This window comes from Rhincodon typus, chromosome 1, assembly GCF_021869965.1.
Source record: "Rhincodon typus isolate 14 chromosome 1, sRhiTyp1.1, whole genome shotgun sequence".
In the NCBI taxonomy this organism is placed as follows: Eukaryota; Metazoa; Chordata; class Chondrichthyes; order Orectolobiformes; family Rhincodontidae; genus Rhincodon; species Rhincodon typus.
Genome location: NC_063332.1, coordinates 79343704 through 79356898, shown reverse-complemented (window position 1 = coordinate 79356898; position 13195 = coordinate 79343704). Strand labels below are relative to the sequence as shown.

The 13195-nt window shown below is 39.4% G+C and overlaps 1 protein-coding gene across 7 annotated transcripts in view; it reads right to left on the bottom strand.

The window, feature by feature from the left end:
• Window positions 1-13195, bottom strand: part of corin (corin, serine peptidase) — a 331902-nt gene that overhangs the window by 43669 nt on the left and 275038 nt on the right. For all 7 annotated transcript variants that reach the window (XM_048597970.1, XM_048597932.1, XM_048597938.1 and 4 more), the window contains exons 11-13: window positions 12756-12987; window positions 12021-12166; window positions 8114-8221 (exon numbers count right to left, since the gene is read on the bottom strand). In XM_048597970.1, the coding sequence (XP_048453927.1) occupies window positions 8114-8221; window positions 12021-12166; window positions 12756-12987 (486 nt within the window). The remainder of the gene's footprint in view (window positions 1-8113; window positions 8222-12020; window positions 12167-12755; window positions 12988-13195) is intronic.

The window sequence follows — 13195 nt, the reverse complement described above, 5'->3', positions numbered from 1 at the left end:
TGTTGGTCAAATACTACCATGTTACACTTTCTCTTCCTAAATTTCTGTCACTCCACCTACCTCTTTATTTAAAACTATCTTTAAAACTCACTTCTTTAGCAAGATTTTTAATCACCACTCTTAATAACTTGTTTTTTGGTTCAGCATTAAGTTTTTTCGTATTATGCTACCCAGAAGCAACTTGGTAATGTTTTAGTATGTTAAAGATGTGATACAAATGTGAGTTGTTGCTGCTGTTTTGTTAAAAAATATACAATTATCAAGCTTAAAAATGGCCCAAGATAAAAGTGTACTTCTTTGTGCATTTTTAAAACTTTATTTGAAGTTTCTTATTGCAATGTACTTCTTATGTAACTTTGTTTTTGGGTAGCAATAATTATATGCAGTACACAAGTCTTTGGAAGGAAACATCACTGTATTGACACAGCAATCTGTTGTAGTGAAATCAAATGGACTACTGAGTGGTACAATCTGTTATAACAACTTTAAACTGCTCTTTTACAGAAAAGTCAGTTGCCATGTGTGAATACTCAATTGCACTAACGGCTTTAGAAGCTTGCTCTTGCATACTTACTGAATAAAATTCAATTTTTAAAGAAGTGGTATTCCTAGCTACATAAAACCTCAATAAATCTAATTACTAACAGATACACTAAAGGATGTTGGTGAAATATTTAAAAAATAAAGAACAAAAGCTACCACATATGGTATATATGCATAATGTAGTTGAGGAGGTTGGTCAAATCTCTACTAATCTGAGAGAATACACTAAAATTCATTCAAAGACTCTTGTGGTGCAGTGTAAATTCAAGTTCCACCTGCTCCACAGGTTGATTAAAAACATCTGAACTAAAATTCATTTATTCTAAGATAGACAATTCAATGTATGATTTGTACATTTTAAAGTTGTATTTTTATTTAAATAATGCAGTTTTGGAGTGGACAAATTTCAACTTTTCCAATACAATGAAGTCTCAAATGAGCAATGGATTCATGCTGCCTGCAGGAAATCTATATTAGGAGCCCTGGACCATTTCCAATCTCCAAACATTAAATTCAGCCTGCAAACTGCAGACATTATGTTGGTGTTCCAACACAACTCACTGGTTGTGAGGGGAACATAATTGGCCAACTCTGACTTTCGCCAAAGTGAAAGGGCAAATTCCAACACACCACCATATTGTCTGTTGTGTGCTGGGTGATTGAGTGGTACATTTGAATAATTAGTTTAATTTAAAGAAAAATTATCTAAATCAGCCACATCACCGCTGTCAATTCTACCATATACGCTAATAGCCAAATTCAAATCTGTCATCCAAACTTACAACAAAGAGCAGGCACTTTGTTGCAATTTTGTCAGTACAGGCTGGCTGATAAACTATTCAAGGCGGATTTACCTATTGATTTCCAAAATTTGCTACTTCCAGTGTGAGCAGTGACTTGGCACTTAGCACTTCCTGAATGTTGTCATCCCCATTTCTTATTGCTATTGCAAAGCAAGTTGCAGGCTAGCTAGCACAGAGATAGAGGACCGGATTCTGTTGTTCCCATGCAGGGCAAACCTATATTCTGAAAGGAAAAGAGGTGGGTATGACCGAATGTTGAGATTTCCCACTCAACTGCCATCATGCAGTATTTTTAAAGGGCATGGGATTTCAGATCCCCCACAATTTTCATGGAATCATACCAATTTTTGCAGGTTTCTGAGGAAGATGTGATTCATATCAGTTGAAGAAGAAATGGTAGTAGATAAGCAATGTTTTTGAAAAATCACTATTTACAAAGAATTATTTCACATGACAAAGGGAGCTAGCAGAACCTTTTAATCCAAGACCTTTTGAAAAAGAGAGGTCAAAGACTCACAGTCCTTAGACAGAAAAAAAATCTCATGTCAGAGGAAACCTTTTGACAGGTAGGTTTAAAAGGTTTTGCTAACTTCACATGTCATCATATAATCACGTTTGATAATTTAATTGTATTTTAATGCAGTATTGATGATGCAGTGGCTTTGGTAAGAAACCTTTAATGTTTAACCAGTAAATTGACCAGTATTATGGAAGTGGAAAACTCTTCACTCTTTTAATTCATCTCATGTATAAAGTGGTTTACTTCATTAAACAGTATTGGGATTCAGATATTACTCTGAAAAATCTTGCACTTTCGGTGTTAAATCTAAAGAAAATTAAACTTGTAACTGTGAGAAACATGGTTGCAAGAATCGATTGGGAAACTAAATTAGAAGAAATGGTAGTAGATAAGCAATGCTTTTGAAAAATCACTATTTACAAAGAATCATTTCACATCAAGTTAGCGCAACTTTTTAAACCACCACATTTTGAAAAGGAGAGGTCAAAGACTCACAGTCCTCAGAGAGAAAAAAAATCTCCTTCTCGGTCTTACTTATTTTTAAATTAGTTATCCCCAATTCTAGATTCTCCCACAAGAGGAAACATCCACTCCTTTTCTAGCCTTGACAAGCCCCCTCAGGATCTTATATGTTTAAATCAATTTGCCTCAGAATTTTCTAAACTCCAGCAAACACAAGCTTAGCCTGTCCAAGAGATAGTAAGAACTGCCGACGCTGGAGTCAGAGATGACACAGTGTGGAGCTGGAGGAACACAGCAGGCCAGGCAGCATCAGAGGAGCAGGAAAGCTGACGTTTTGGGTCGGGATCTTTCTTCAGAAATGGCCCCGTTGTTGGGATCTCTGAACCTTCCTGAGGTTCACAGCATTGTACAATGCAAAAATCATATCAAAAAACGTCCGAAGATACTGGATACTGCAAAAGGCTATGGTCTCGGACAATAGGTCCAGCAATAATTATGAAAATCTGTGCCAAAAGAACTAGTCACACCCCAACCAAGCTTTTCCAGTAAAGGTACAAAACTAGAATGTATTGGACAATGTGGAAATTTGCAACAGGCATATCTCATGCATAAAAAAGCAGGATTGATCCAACATGGACTAATATCAGCCTACTCTCAATCATCAACAAAGTGAGAAGAAAGAGTCATCAATATGCCATCAAACAGCATTTATAAAAGAACAACCCGGTCACAAATGCTCAGTGAGTGATTTACCAGGGCTACTCAGTTCCTGACCTCATTACAGACTTGGTCAAAGCATGGTCAAAAGAGATGAACTCCAGGTGTGAATGACTACCCTTGATATCAAGACAGCATTTGACAGAGTCTGGCATCAAGGAGCCCTAGTAAAACTGGAGTCAATGGGAATGAGGGGATAACTCTATAATGGTCATATCTGACACAAAGGAAGGTAGTTGTGGTTGGAGATCAATCATCTCAGCTTCAGAACATTACTGCTGGAGTTTCTAAATGTCATGTTCCAGGCACAACTATCTTCAACTGCTTCATCATTGACTTTTCCCTCCATCAAAAGGTCAGGCGTAGGGAATCTTTCCTATTGTTTGCACAATGTTTTGCATCATTTGCAACAGCTCAGACACTGAAGCAGTCCATATCCATACGTAGCAAGCCCTGGTCAACTCCCTTGTGCTGATAAATACAAGTAATATTAGCACTACATCAGGGCTAGTGACTGACCATCTCCAATAAGAAAGAATCTAACCATTATCGCTTGACTTTCAGTGGCATTATCATTGCTGAATCTCCTACCATCAACATGCAAAGGGGTTACCATCGACCAAAAACTAGCTGGACCAGCTATAATTAGTGTGGCTGTAAGTGGTGGTCAGAGACCAGGAATTCTGCAGCAAATAACTCACCTCCTGTTTCCCCAGTGCCCATCCACGATCCACAAGGCACAAGTCAGATAGGATATTTCCCACTTGCTTGGATGTGTGCAGCTCTAACGACACTCAAGATCAACATCACCCAGGACAAAGCAGCCCACTTGATTGACTCACATCCATCACCTATATTCACTTCCTTCATCACTGATGTATAGTAACAGCAATATGCACCATTTACAAGACGCACTGTAAGATGTCACCAAGGCTCCTTCAACAGCACCTTTCAATCTACAACTTTTCCCATCAAAAGGACAAGCAGCAGCTACATAGGAACACCACAACTTGCACAATCCTCTCCATGTCACACACCATACTGACTTGGAAATGTAATGCTGTTTGTTCACAGATGCTGAGTCAAAATCCTGGAACTCCTTCTCAACCAGCATTGTGGTTTTCTCTACACAGCATGGGGGCCTGCAGCAGTTCAAGAATTCAGCTCACCACCACTTTCTCCATGGCATTTAACGACAGACAGTTAATACTGGCCCAGTCAGTTATGCCTATATCCCTTGACTGACTGAAGACTGACGTGGAACAGGCTGAATGGACAAGGAGGTCTTTCCCAGTCTCCTATTGTTCATACATTAACTTTTTAAAAAATCAGAATGATAATTTTTTGCTTGAAATGTTGGATTGTGGAGAAAGATATGGCAAAAAACCATGGGGTCAAATGATTCAACTAGGTTTCTAAAACGGACTGCTTAATGCGTCACATTCACAATAATCTGCCTGCAGTAGAAAGCAGACAACCTCATGTACTGATTGTTACTAGGAGCTACTTGTTTGTTGATTGTTATAGTGCTTACATTATCACCAGCAACCTGACAAGTTAGCAGTATAATGACACCAGTCCAACACAGATTAACTACTTAAAATCTGCTTCAAAAAAAAATTTCCATTTACAACAAACTTTTCAAAGTTTTCCTAAAGGTCAAATGGAGAATAGGTTTTAAAAGTGTTTAACAAGGGCAGTGGAATAGAACTCCTCTTACCTCTTGAATCCGGCATCAGTATCAAGCATTCCCAGGTCAGTTACAGCACAGCCAGATGCAAACTAAAAGGTCCTTACACTCTGACCCAACAATGTCCTCAAAGTCCAATTTCAGAGGAGAAAACTTGGCTCCAGCATGGTGACATTTTTCCATTTTACACACGAGGTGTGGGGTATTAATGGAGACAGCAAGGGTCTCACCTGCTGCCTACAGAGCTAGGGTTCCAGCAAAAGCCCCACATTGTCTCCTCACTGGAGAGTCCATCAGACTAAGTGCCACTTAACTGAATAGCCAGCCTGCCCCAGGATTAAGGACCAAGGTGTGGATATCCTGCCAGCCTAAAGTTACCAGTCAATTACATTTTGGATGCTCTACTTAACAGCAGCACCAATGAAGAAATAGGCATTGCTGCCAGTCCGTCACTTAGCCAAGGCCTAGAATGTTTGATGCATCCCAGGCTACAAGTCAATAATGACAAGAAGGTGCTGGTGGTGTTGCAGTCACGTTTAAGCCAGTCCGCAGCAAGGGTAGACGGATGGCTCTCACCCTGCCCACCCTTCCTAATATTCACTCATGGATCAGGCACTGCGCCTTCGAATGAGTGACCACAACCCCAGAGTCCAAATGCATCACTGATGACGAGACGGGGATCGGGTTGGAATTAATTGTTGAGTAAGGACCCCAATTGTGAGCAATTCTGGAAAGCTATTCAAAGACCTCCACACCTTTCAATTTGCATCTGGCTGTGCTGTAACTGACCTGGGAGTGCTTGATACTGATGCTGGATTCAAGAAGTAGGAAAAATTCTATTCCACTGCCCTAATTAATCAGTGTGGAGTTGGAAAGCTCAAGCAATCTCAACATGCTTCCTTCCCACCTGATTGAATATACCTTTTATCAAAAGTTCCAGAGGGGGTGTGCATTATGTTCTGCCCTAGCTATCCTTTACCTCCTTTTTGTGCAGTTGTGTGCTGCAGGTCCATGTCGAGTGTGAACTAGAAACACTACACTGAAGGCTGTCATATTGCACTCAATAAGACTGGGATGCAAGAAAATAAACTTTGAAAGGGAACAACAATTTATACAGCAAGAGAAGATGGCGTTAATTTGCTTGGACCATTGTAGGCGTGGAGCTGGTGCAGCAATGCTAACTGTCAATCATAGGAAGCTGATTAAACTCCAACAAGGCACATAGACTCAGATTGGTCAGGATGTTATCATGGAAAATACAACACAGATCGGCAGTTTCCATAATCCTTTCACCCACAAAGAACAGGGTGTGAATGTATATAGCTTCTAGCAAGTGACAATGAATCAAACTGTGAGCCCAACTGATAATTCGAAATTAGTTTCCAGTGTAATTCTTACTTAGCAAATGTTGTCCAATAGCAGAATTAGATCTAACAAGACCATAGGTGCAGGACCAGAAGTAGGCCATTCAGCCCATTCAGCATTCAGTAAGATTGTGGCTGAACTGATAATTCTCAATTCCACTTTCTTGCCTTTCCCCATAACCCTGGATTCCCCTACTGATTAAAAATCTATGTCAGACTTGAATATCATTAATGACTCAGCTTCAACAGCCCTTTTCAGTAAAGAATTCCACAGATTTGCTACACTCAAAGAAGAAATTTCTCCTTGTTTCCATCTTAAATATGCAACCCCTTATTCTGAGATTATGCTCTCTGGTCCCAGACTCTCCCACAAGGGGAAAACAATCTTTCCACTAAGACTCTTGTATGTTTCAATAAGGTCACCTACCATTCTTCTGTATGATACACACCAATGAGTTTAGGCCCAACCTACTGAACCTCTTCCCTTAAGGAAACCCTTCCTTACCTGTGATCAACTTAGTGACCATTTTCCGGACTGCCTTCAATTCTAGTATATCTTTCCCTAAATAAGGGGCACAAAACTGTTCACAGTTTTCTGGTTATGGCCTGACTGGTGACTTGTATAATTTTAATGACGGTTCCCCACTTTTACACTCTATTCCCTTTGAAATAAAGGCCAAAATTCCATTTGCCTTCCTTATTACCTGCTGAACTTGAATGCTAGTTTTTTTGTAATTTATGCACAAGGACTACTAGGCTGCAGAAAGCTGTAGCTTTTTCTCCTTTGAATGCTATTCATCTCCTCTATTCTTCCTGTCAGCATAACATCACATTTTCCCACATTATGTTCCATCTGCCAAGATTTTGCCCACTCACTTAACCTGTCTGTATTCCTCTGCAGGCTCTTTGTGTCATTCTCGCCTCTTGCCTTTCCACATATATTGGTGTCATCTGCAAACTTGGCAATGGTGCATTCACTTTCTTCATCCAAGTCAATAGTATTTATTGTAAATAATGGTGGTCCCAGTACTAATCCTTGTGGTAATTCATTCGATATAGGTTGCCGTCTTAAAATGTTGCCTCCATGATGCTGGGCATGGTGTTGTGAGGTTTGTGAGCACAGACTGGTTGAGTGCGGTCACCATGCTGCCTGCTACAGATGCTCAAAGGGACATGTTTATTTCAAAAATGTCTGCCAGTTGCAGGACATACGACCTGCATACCTGACATCACATTGGTGCGAAAGTCATATACCACATTATACATTTGTGAGGTAGGTAAAATACTTTTGACATTCTGTTTGTGGACAGTACTACTCATGTTTACTGCAGAGTAGTAATGTGAGACAGCTAGCTTCACATGTTGCTCACATTTTTAAGATATCTTCCCTTTTGACTGTAGTGGAAGATAGAATAGCTGAGCACCTTTCAGTGTCAGAAGAGCCTGCCAGAAACCTTTTCAAGATTTTGCATAGTATACAGCGAATAACGATGTGATTAGGATAGTCATTTTCATGCAGGATAGTTTTGATACACCCATCTTAGCATTTGATTTATATTGGGAGCGGATGACTAGTTGCCAAGGTGGCTGAACTTGTAGCACCTGAAACTGTATGAACCTCAACATGTATATTGACCAGTGAAAATAGACTTGTGGGAGAAAATAATAGAAAGCCCATTGGCAAATTTCTCAACCAATGCATCAAGCAAATGCTTTGACTGCTCCATTTCAACAGTAAATGTGTGGAACAATCAAGAAGATTAAGACTAGTTAAACTCAAATTCACACAGGAAACCTTTACAGACAGTTTACAGTGGAGATTTTCTCAGTTTCGGCTGGATTTTATCTTGGGTCTTGGGAATAAATGTGTAGCATATGCACCCAGTTCCTGGTAGACATGTTTTTAATATTAAAAAAGTCATATTTTATGTACAACACTAGTAGAAATTTTGCTGTAGTCTGTTGGGAAATTAAAATGTAGTATCTTCACAGCAGGAATGTAAGCATAGCATACCACATGCTTCCTCATCGCTAAAATCATCACAGTCTGGTCGTCGATCACACCTCTTTGATGCCAAGACACATCTCCCTGATTTACACTTGAAATGACTTGGGGAGCACTCTGTAAATAAAACAGTAAATCATTCCGTCAATACACTTCCATTGCATCCGGTGAGGGTGGTTATACATGGTAGGCTTTTGATACAGGCAGGCCCCCTATTTCTAACATTATTTTAGCATTTTCATTACATTAAATAATTGGGAATTTAATCGCATTATGAACTTATGGTTAGTTGGGGAAGTATAAACTGTGAGAAGACATTTATATTGAATCACAATACGGAGCAAATTTGACACCTCCAGCAGGCTTGTTTGAGACTGCAAGTAAAGTTCATTCAATTATTTAATTTACAGCAGAATATTTGAATCAATTCATTGCACATGTTTACTGAATAGTTCAAGACCTCTTGCAACCTACAGTGAAACCTACCATCTTAATACAAAACCTACTGGGATTGCTTTCAGTTGAGGCCAGGGTTCCTTCGAATTTAAATATGATAACTTGCTGCAGAAAGTAACCTGATTTATGGATGCTATTCAAAGTTATTCATAAAAACAATCCAAAGTCAGGAATTTGTTTTTAGAGAGCTACTGAATGTCCACTTCTTCTATCACAATGACATTGCCCTACGATGCCTTAGCTCTGTCGTTGCTGAAATACTTATTCCTGCTTCTGTCATCCTCAGACTGGGCTTTTGCCATACTCTCCTGGTCCACCTTGTATCTTCGAACCTTCAGGAACTTCAGCTCATCCAAACTCTTCTTTTCAAATTGTGACCCACACTGAGCCTAATTAACCCTACACTCTATGCCTGGGTCTACATGGACTCCCAAATCTCTACAATTTACACTTTTTATCTTTCTGTTCAATGTGCAAACAATCAAAATAGCAGCAGTAGTAGACCACAGAATCATCACAGAATCCCTACAGTGTGGAAACAGGCCACTCAGCCCAACCATCCCACAACACCTCTGCAAATACCGTGCACCCAGACTCAACCCCTACCCTATCCCTGTAACACTGCATGACCCATGGCTAATCCACCTAACCTACACATCCCTAGACACTACGGGCAATTTCAAATGGCCAATCCACCTAATCTGCACATCTTTGGACTGTGGGAGGAAACCAGAACACCCAGAGGAAACCCACGCAGACACGGGGAGAATGTGCAAACTCCACACAGACAGTCGCTAGAGGCAGGAGTTGAACACGGGTCCCTGGCGCTGTGAGGCAGCAGTGCTAACCACTGAGCCACCGTGCCGCTCTTAAGCAGTGTTGGCAGTGACTCTTGGCTCATAGGACCAATGCATGGACTTCTGGAATGGCAGCATAGCATCCACTGCAGCACTCTAAAAGTCTTACACATTTCAATAAGGTCTCCTCTCATTCCTCTAAATTCCAATGATCCCAAGCTACTCAACCTCTCCTCGTAAGAATGCCGCTCCATATCCAGGATCAACTTATTGAACGTTCCCTGTAAAGTCTCCAATGGCAGGATATCTTTCGTTAGATAAGGGGACAAAAGCTGTTCTTAGTATTCCTGCTATGGTCTGATCAGTACCTTGTATAGTTTAAGCAAGACATTCTTATTTTTATACTTTATTCCCTTTGAAATAAAAGTCAACATTCCATCTACCTTCTTTATTACCCACTGAGCCTGGATGCTTACATTTTGTGAATCATGCACAAGGATCCCCAAAATTCCTCTATGCTATAGCTTTCTGCAGTCTTTCTCCCTATAAATAACATTCAGCTATTCTATTCTTCCTGCCAAAGTGTATATTCTCACATTCTCTCACATTATAGTCAATATGCCAAGTTTGTGCCAACACTTAACCTGTCTATATTCCACTATAGACTCCTTGTGTCATCCTCATTACTTGCCTTGCCACCTATATTTGTATCAAGCTCAAATCGTCAGGTTGGGCCATCACCAGTTCTCTCTATAACGGAGAGCAGCCCTATGGTACGGTAGGATTTTAGTGATTTTAATTTACTACCCCAACCACCATGGGGTCATACTTTATGCTGGCCTTATGTGGAGTACCTTATAGAATGTCTTTTTGGAAATTCAACTATACCACATCTATTGTTTCACTTTTAACTACTCTGGCTGTTTCCTCTTCAATAAATTTGTCAGGCATGGTTTCCCCTTCATGAAGCCATGCTGACTCTGCTTGATTATGTATTACTCAATGCTCTTCTATTACATCCTTTGTATAAGACAGACATTTTCCCAACAACAGATTATATGCTATCTGGCCTGGGCATCACAAAAGGCTTTCAATAAATTGCTATAAAAAAGGCTATTGTACAAAATAAGAGCTCAATGAGGTGTTGAAGCTGAGGGTTCAGATGGTAGTACTATAATTCAATAGATAACTAACAAGAAGCAGATAGTCAGAATAAACATATCGTTTCAGGTTGGCAAATTATAATCAGTGGGGTCAAATGGGCTTTACTGCTGGGGCCTCAATTATTTATAATCCATATTAATGACTTGGATGGAGGAACCAAGTATATTGTTGCTAAATTTGTTCATGACACAAAGGTAGGTATTAAACCAAGCAATGGTGAGGAGACAAAGATTCTGCGAAGAATATAGAGAGATTAAGCATGGGGTAGCAAAATAATTGAGAAACACACAGAATTCTGCAGTACATAACAGCCTGGTGTGTCCTTTTACATGAATGACAAAATGTTATCACATAGCTACACAAATTAGTCAGTCAGCTGATGTAATGTTGCAGCTTATTTGCAAGGGGAATGCAATATAAAAGTCAGGACATCTTGTTACAACTGTAAGCAAAGATGAAGTCTTCGCAGTCCCAGAGTACCACAGGGCTGCTGTCTTATGAGAGAGGGCTGAATGGTGGTGCATTTAGCCTGAGGGTTACCATACCTCAGGCAAGGAATTATGTTGAAAAGGCAGCAACTTAAGGCTGAACTCAGCTGACATGGGAATTGAACCCATGCTGTTGGCATTACTCTGCATCAAACATTTGTACAGGGTATTGAAGTGACCATGCTGGATTACTTCATACAATTTTGATCTCCTTACTTAAGGAAGGATATATTTAATTTGGAAGCAATTCAAGAACGGTTCACTTGGCTGATTCTTAAACTTAAGGGTTTCATTCTGATGGAAGATTGAATCAATGCTCATTGAAATTTAGAGAAACGAGTGGTGATTTTATATAAAAATAAAGTATTCTGAGGGATCCTCTGTGACAGTACTGAGAGGGTGTTTCCTCTCACGGGAGAAGCTAGAGCTAGGGCTCAGTTTCAAAATATTAGGTTTTCCAGTTAAGACAAGATGAGAAAAATGTATTCCCTCATATAGTCATTCATATATTTGGTATTCTCTTTCGCAGACAGCAGTAGAGGCTGGGACATGGAATGTACTCGAGGTTGAGGTACACAGAACTTTTTCATTGATAGAAGAGCAAAGGAATGGGGAGTTAAGACTACAACCATATCACCCAGGTTTTTACTGAATGGCGCAACATGCTCATTGGCTGATAGCCATTGCTGCTCCTATTTCTTGTGACTTTAGAACAAGGTTATTTTGGGAGAGCGGGAGGAGGTGAGAGGGACAATGATGCACTCTGTCAGATTACTGCCCATGAATTGAAAACAAACTTTTACATCTTAGTGTTTAAATTTAAAGATAAACAATAGCCATTGGGGAGAGGTATTGAAGTCAGCTGACACCCAAGGAACTTTACCCAGTAAGTCCCAGCTTCTTCAAGAAAGAAAACATTTTTCAGGAAGATACTGAACTTGAAACTAAAAGCATAACTGTAGCAAAGCTGCAACTTAATATGACTCTTAAACCTATAAAATTAATGCTAACCTTCCACATTCTCATCAGGCATCAGACATGTCCTGTTGTCAGAGGTTTCTCTGGGGAATTGTTTGCAGTCTGTGTCCTCTGGCCATTGCAGTCCAACCATGCTCAGTACAGTCTCACAGTGTTTTTTGGAGTCTTCACATAGGGATCTGAATAAAAGAATAAAAATATTAAACAACAATTAAAGTATGATAAAATGGGAGGTTAACTAATTGCATATACAAGAAACATCCCAGTAAAAATAATAAATACTAAATGGGGTCATGCATTTTTTGCTGTAATTAGTTGGACATATTTTCTCAATTAAAGCTTGACCAAGATACCATTTTGATGGAAAATTACTTCATTAATCAAGTCCTTTACTTCATATTCCTTAGCACCATTGCTTCCCAATTCAGTATCTACATGAAATATGCTGTAATTGATGGTGAAAATAATCAAAGGGATGTAGAAATGTATTATTATGGAATCTTTTGGTATCAAGCAGATTCACTTTGCTGATGCAATAAGTGACAAATGCACCAAAACTGTTACAGATTGTTTTATTCACTCAAGAATTTTGCACAAAACATGAATATAGCAGACTTGGATTACATTTATGATAAAACTAAACATGATGCATTAATACTGCAACCTACTCCATTGGATTATTACAGAAATGTCTATCACAAAATAAAATACTGCTCTTCACATACTTTCTAATAATATCTGTTGAAAACAGAAGGCATTCTGCATTACCTGCAAGGTGGGACCCGTTGATTAGTCTCATAGTCACACTTTGGTACAAGGATGCTGCACGCAAAAAACATGAGGTACTTGTAACAATTGGTTTGAACAAGGTTTGGAAAGAGTGAAAATTCCCAGCTAATTGATGCCTCTTTCTGGTCCCGGTGACTCAGGTAGTTAGGGTAGATCGTGGAATTGTACGGCTGATTCATACAGAGCTCAAGAGTAATAGGCTCACATTTACCTGCATAAGGGAAGAACATTTAAATGGATTTTCTTGCAAGATATTCAAGTTTTAAATAGTTGATTTTTGACAAAATGTCAGGAGGTTAAATATAAGACAAACTCTCTGCTAATAATGAAAATTAAGCCATACCATCTTTTAAATTGATACCATGTCTGGAGTGTCTTATTACATCATCTGATGCACTAACATGATGTATTGGCTTTGC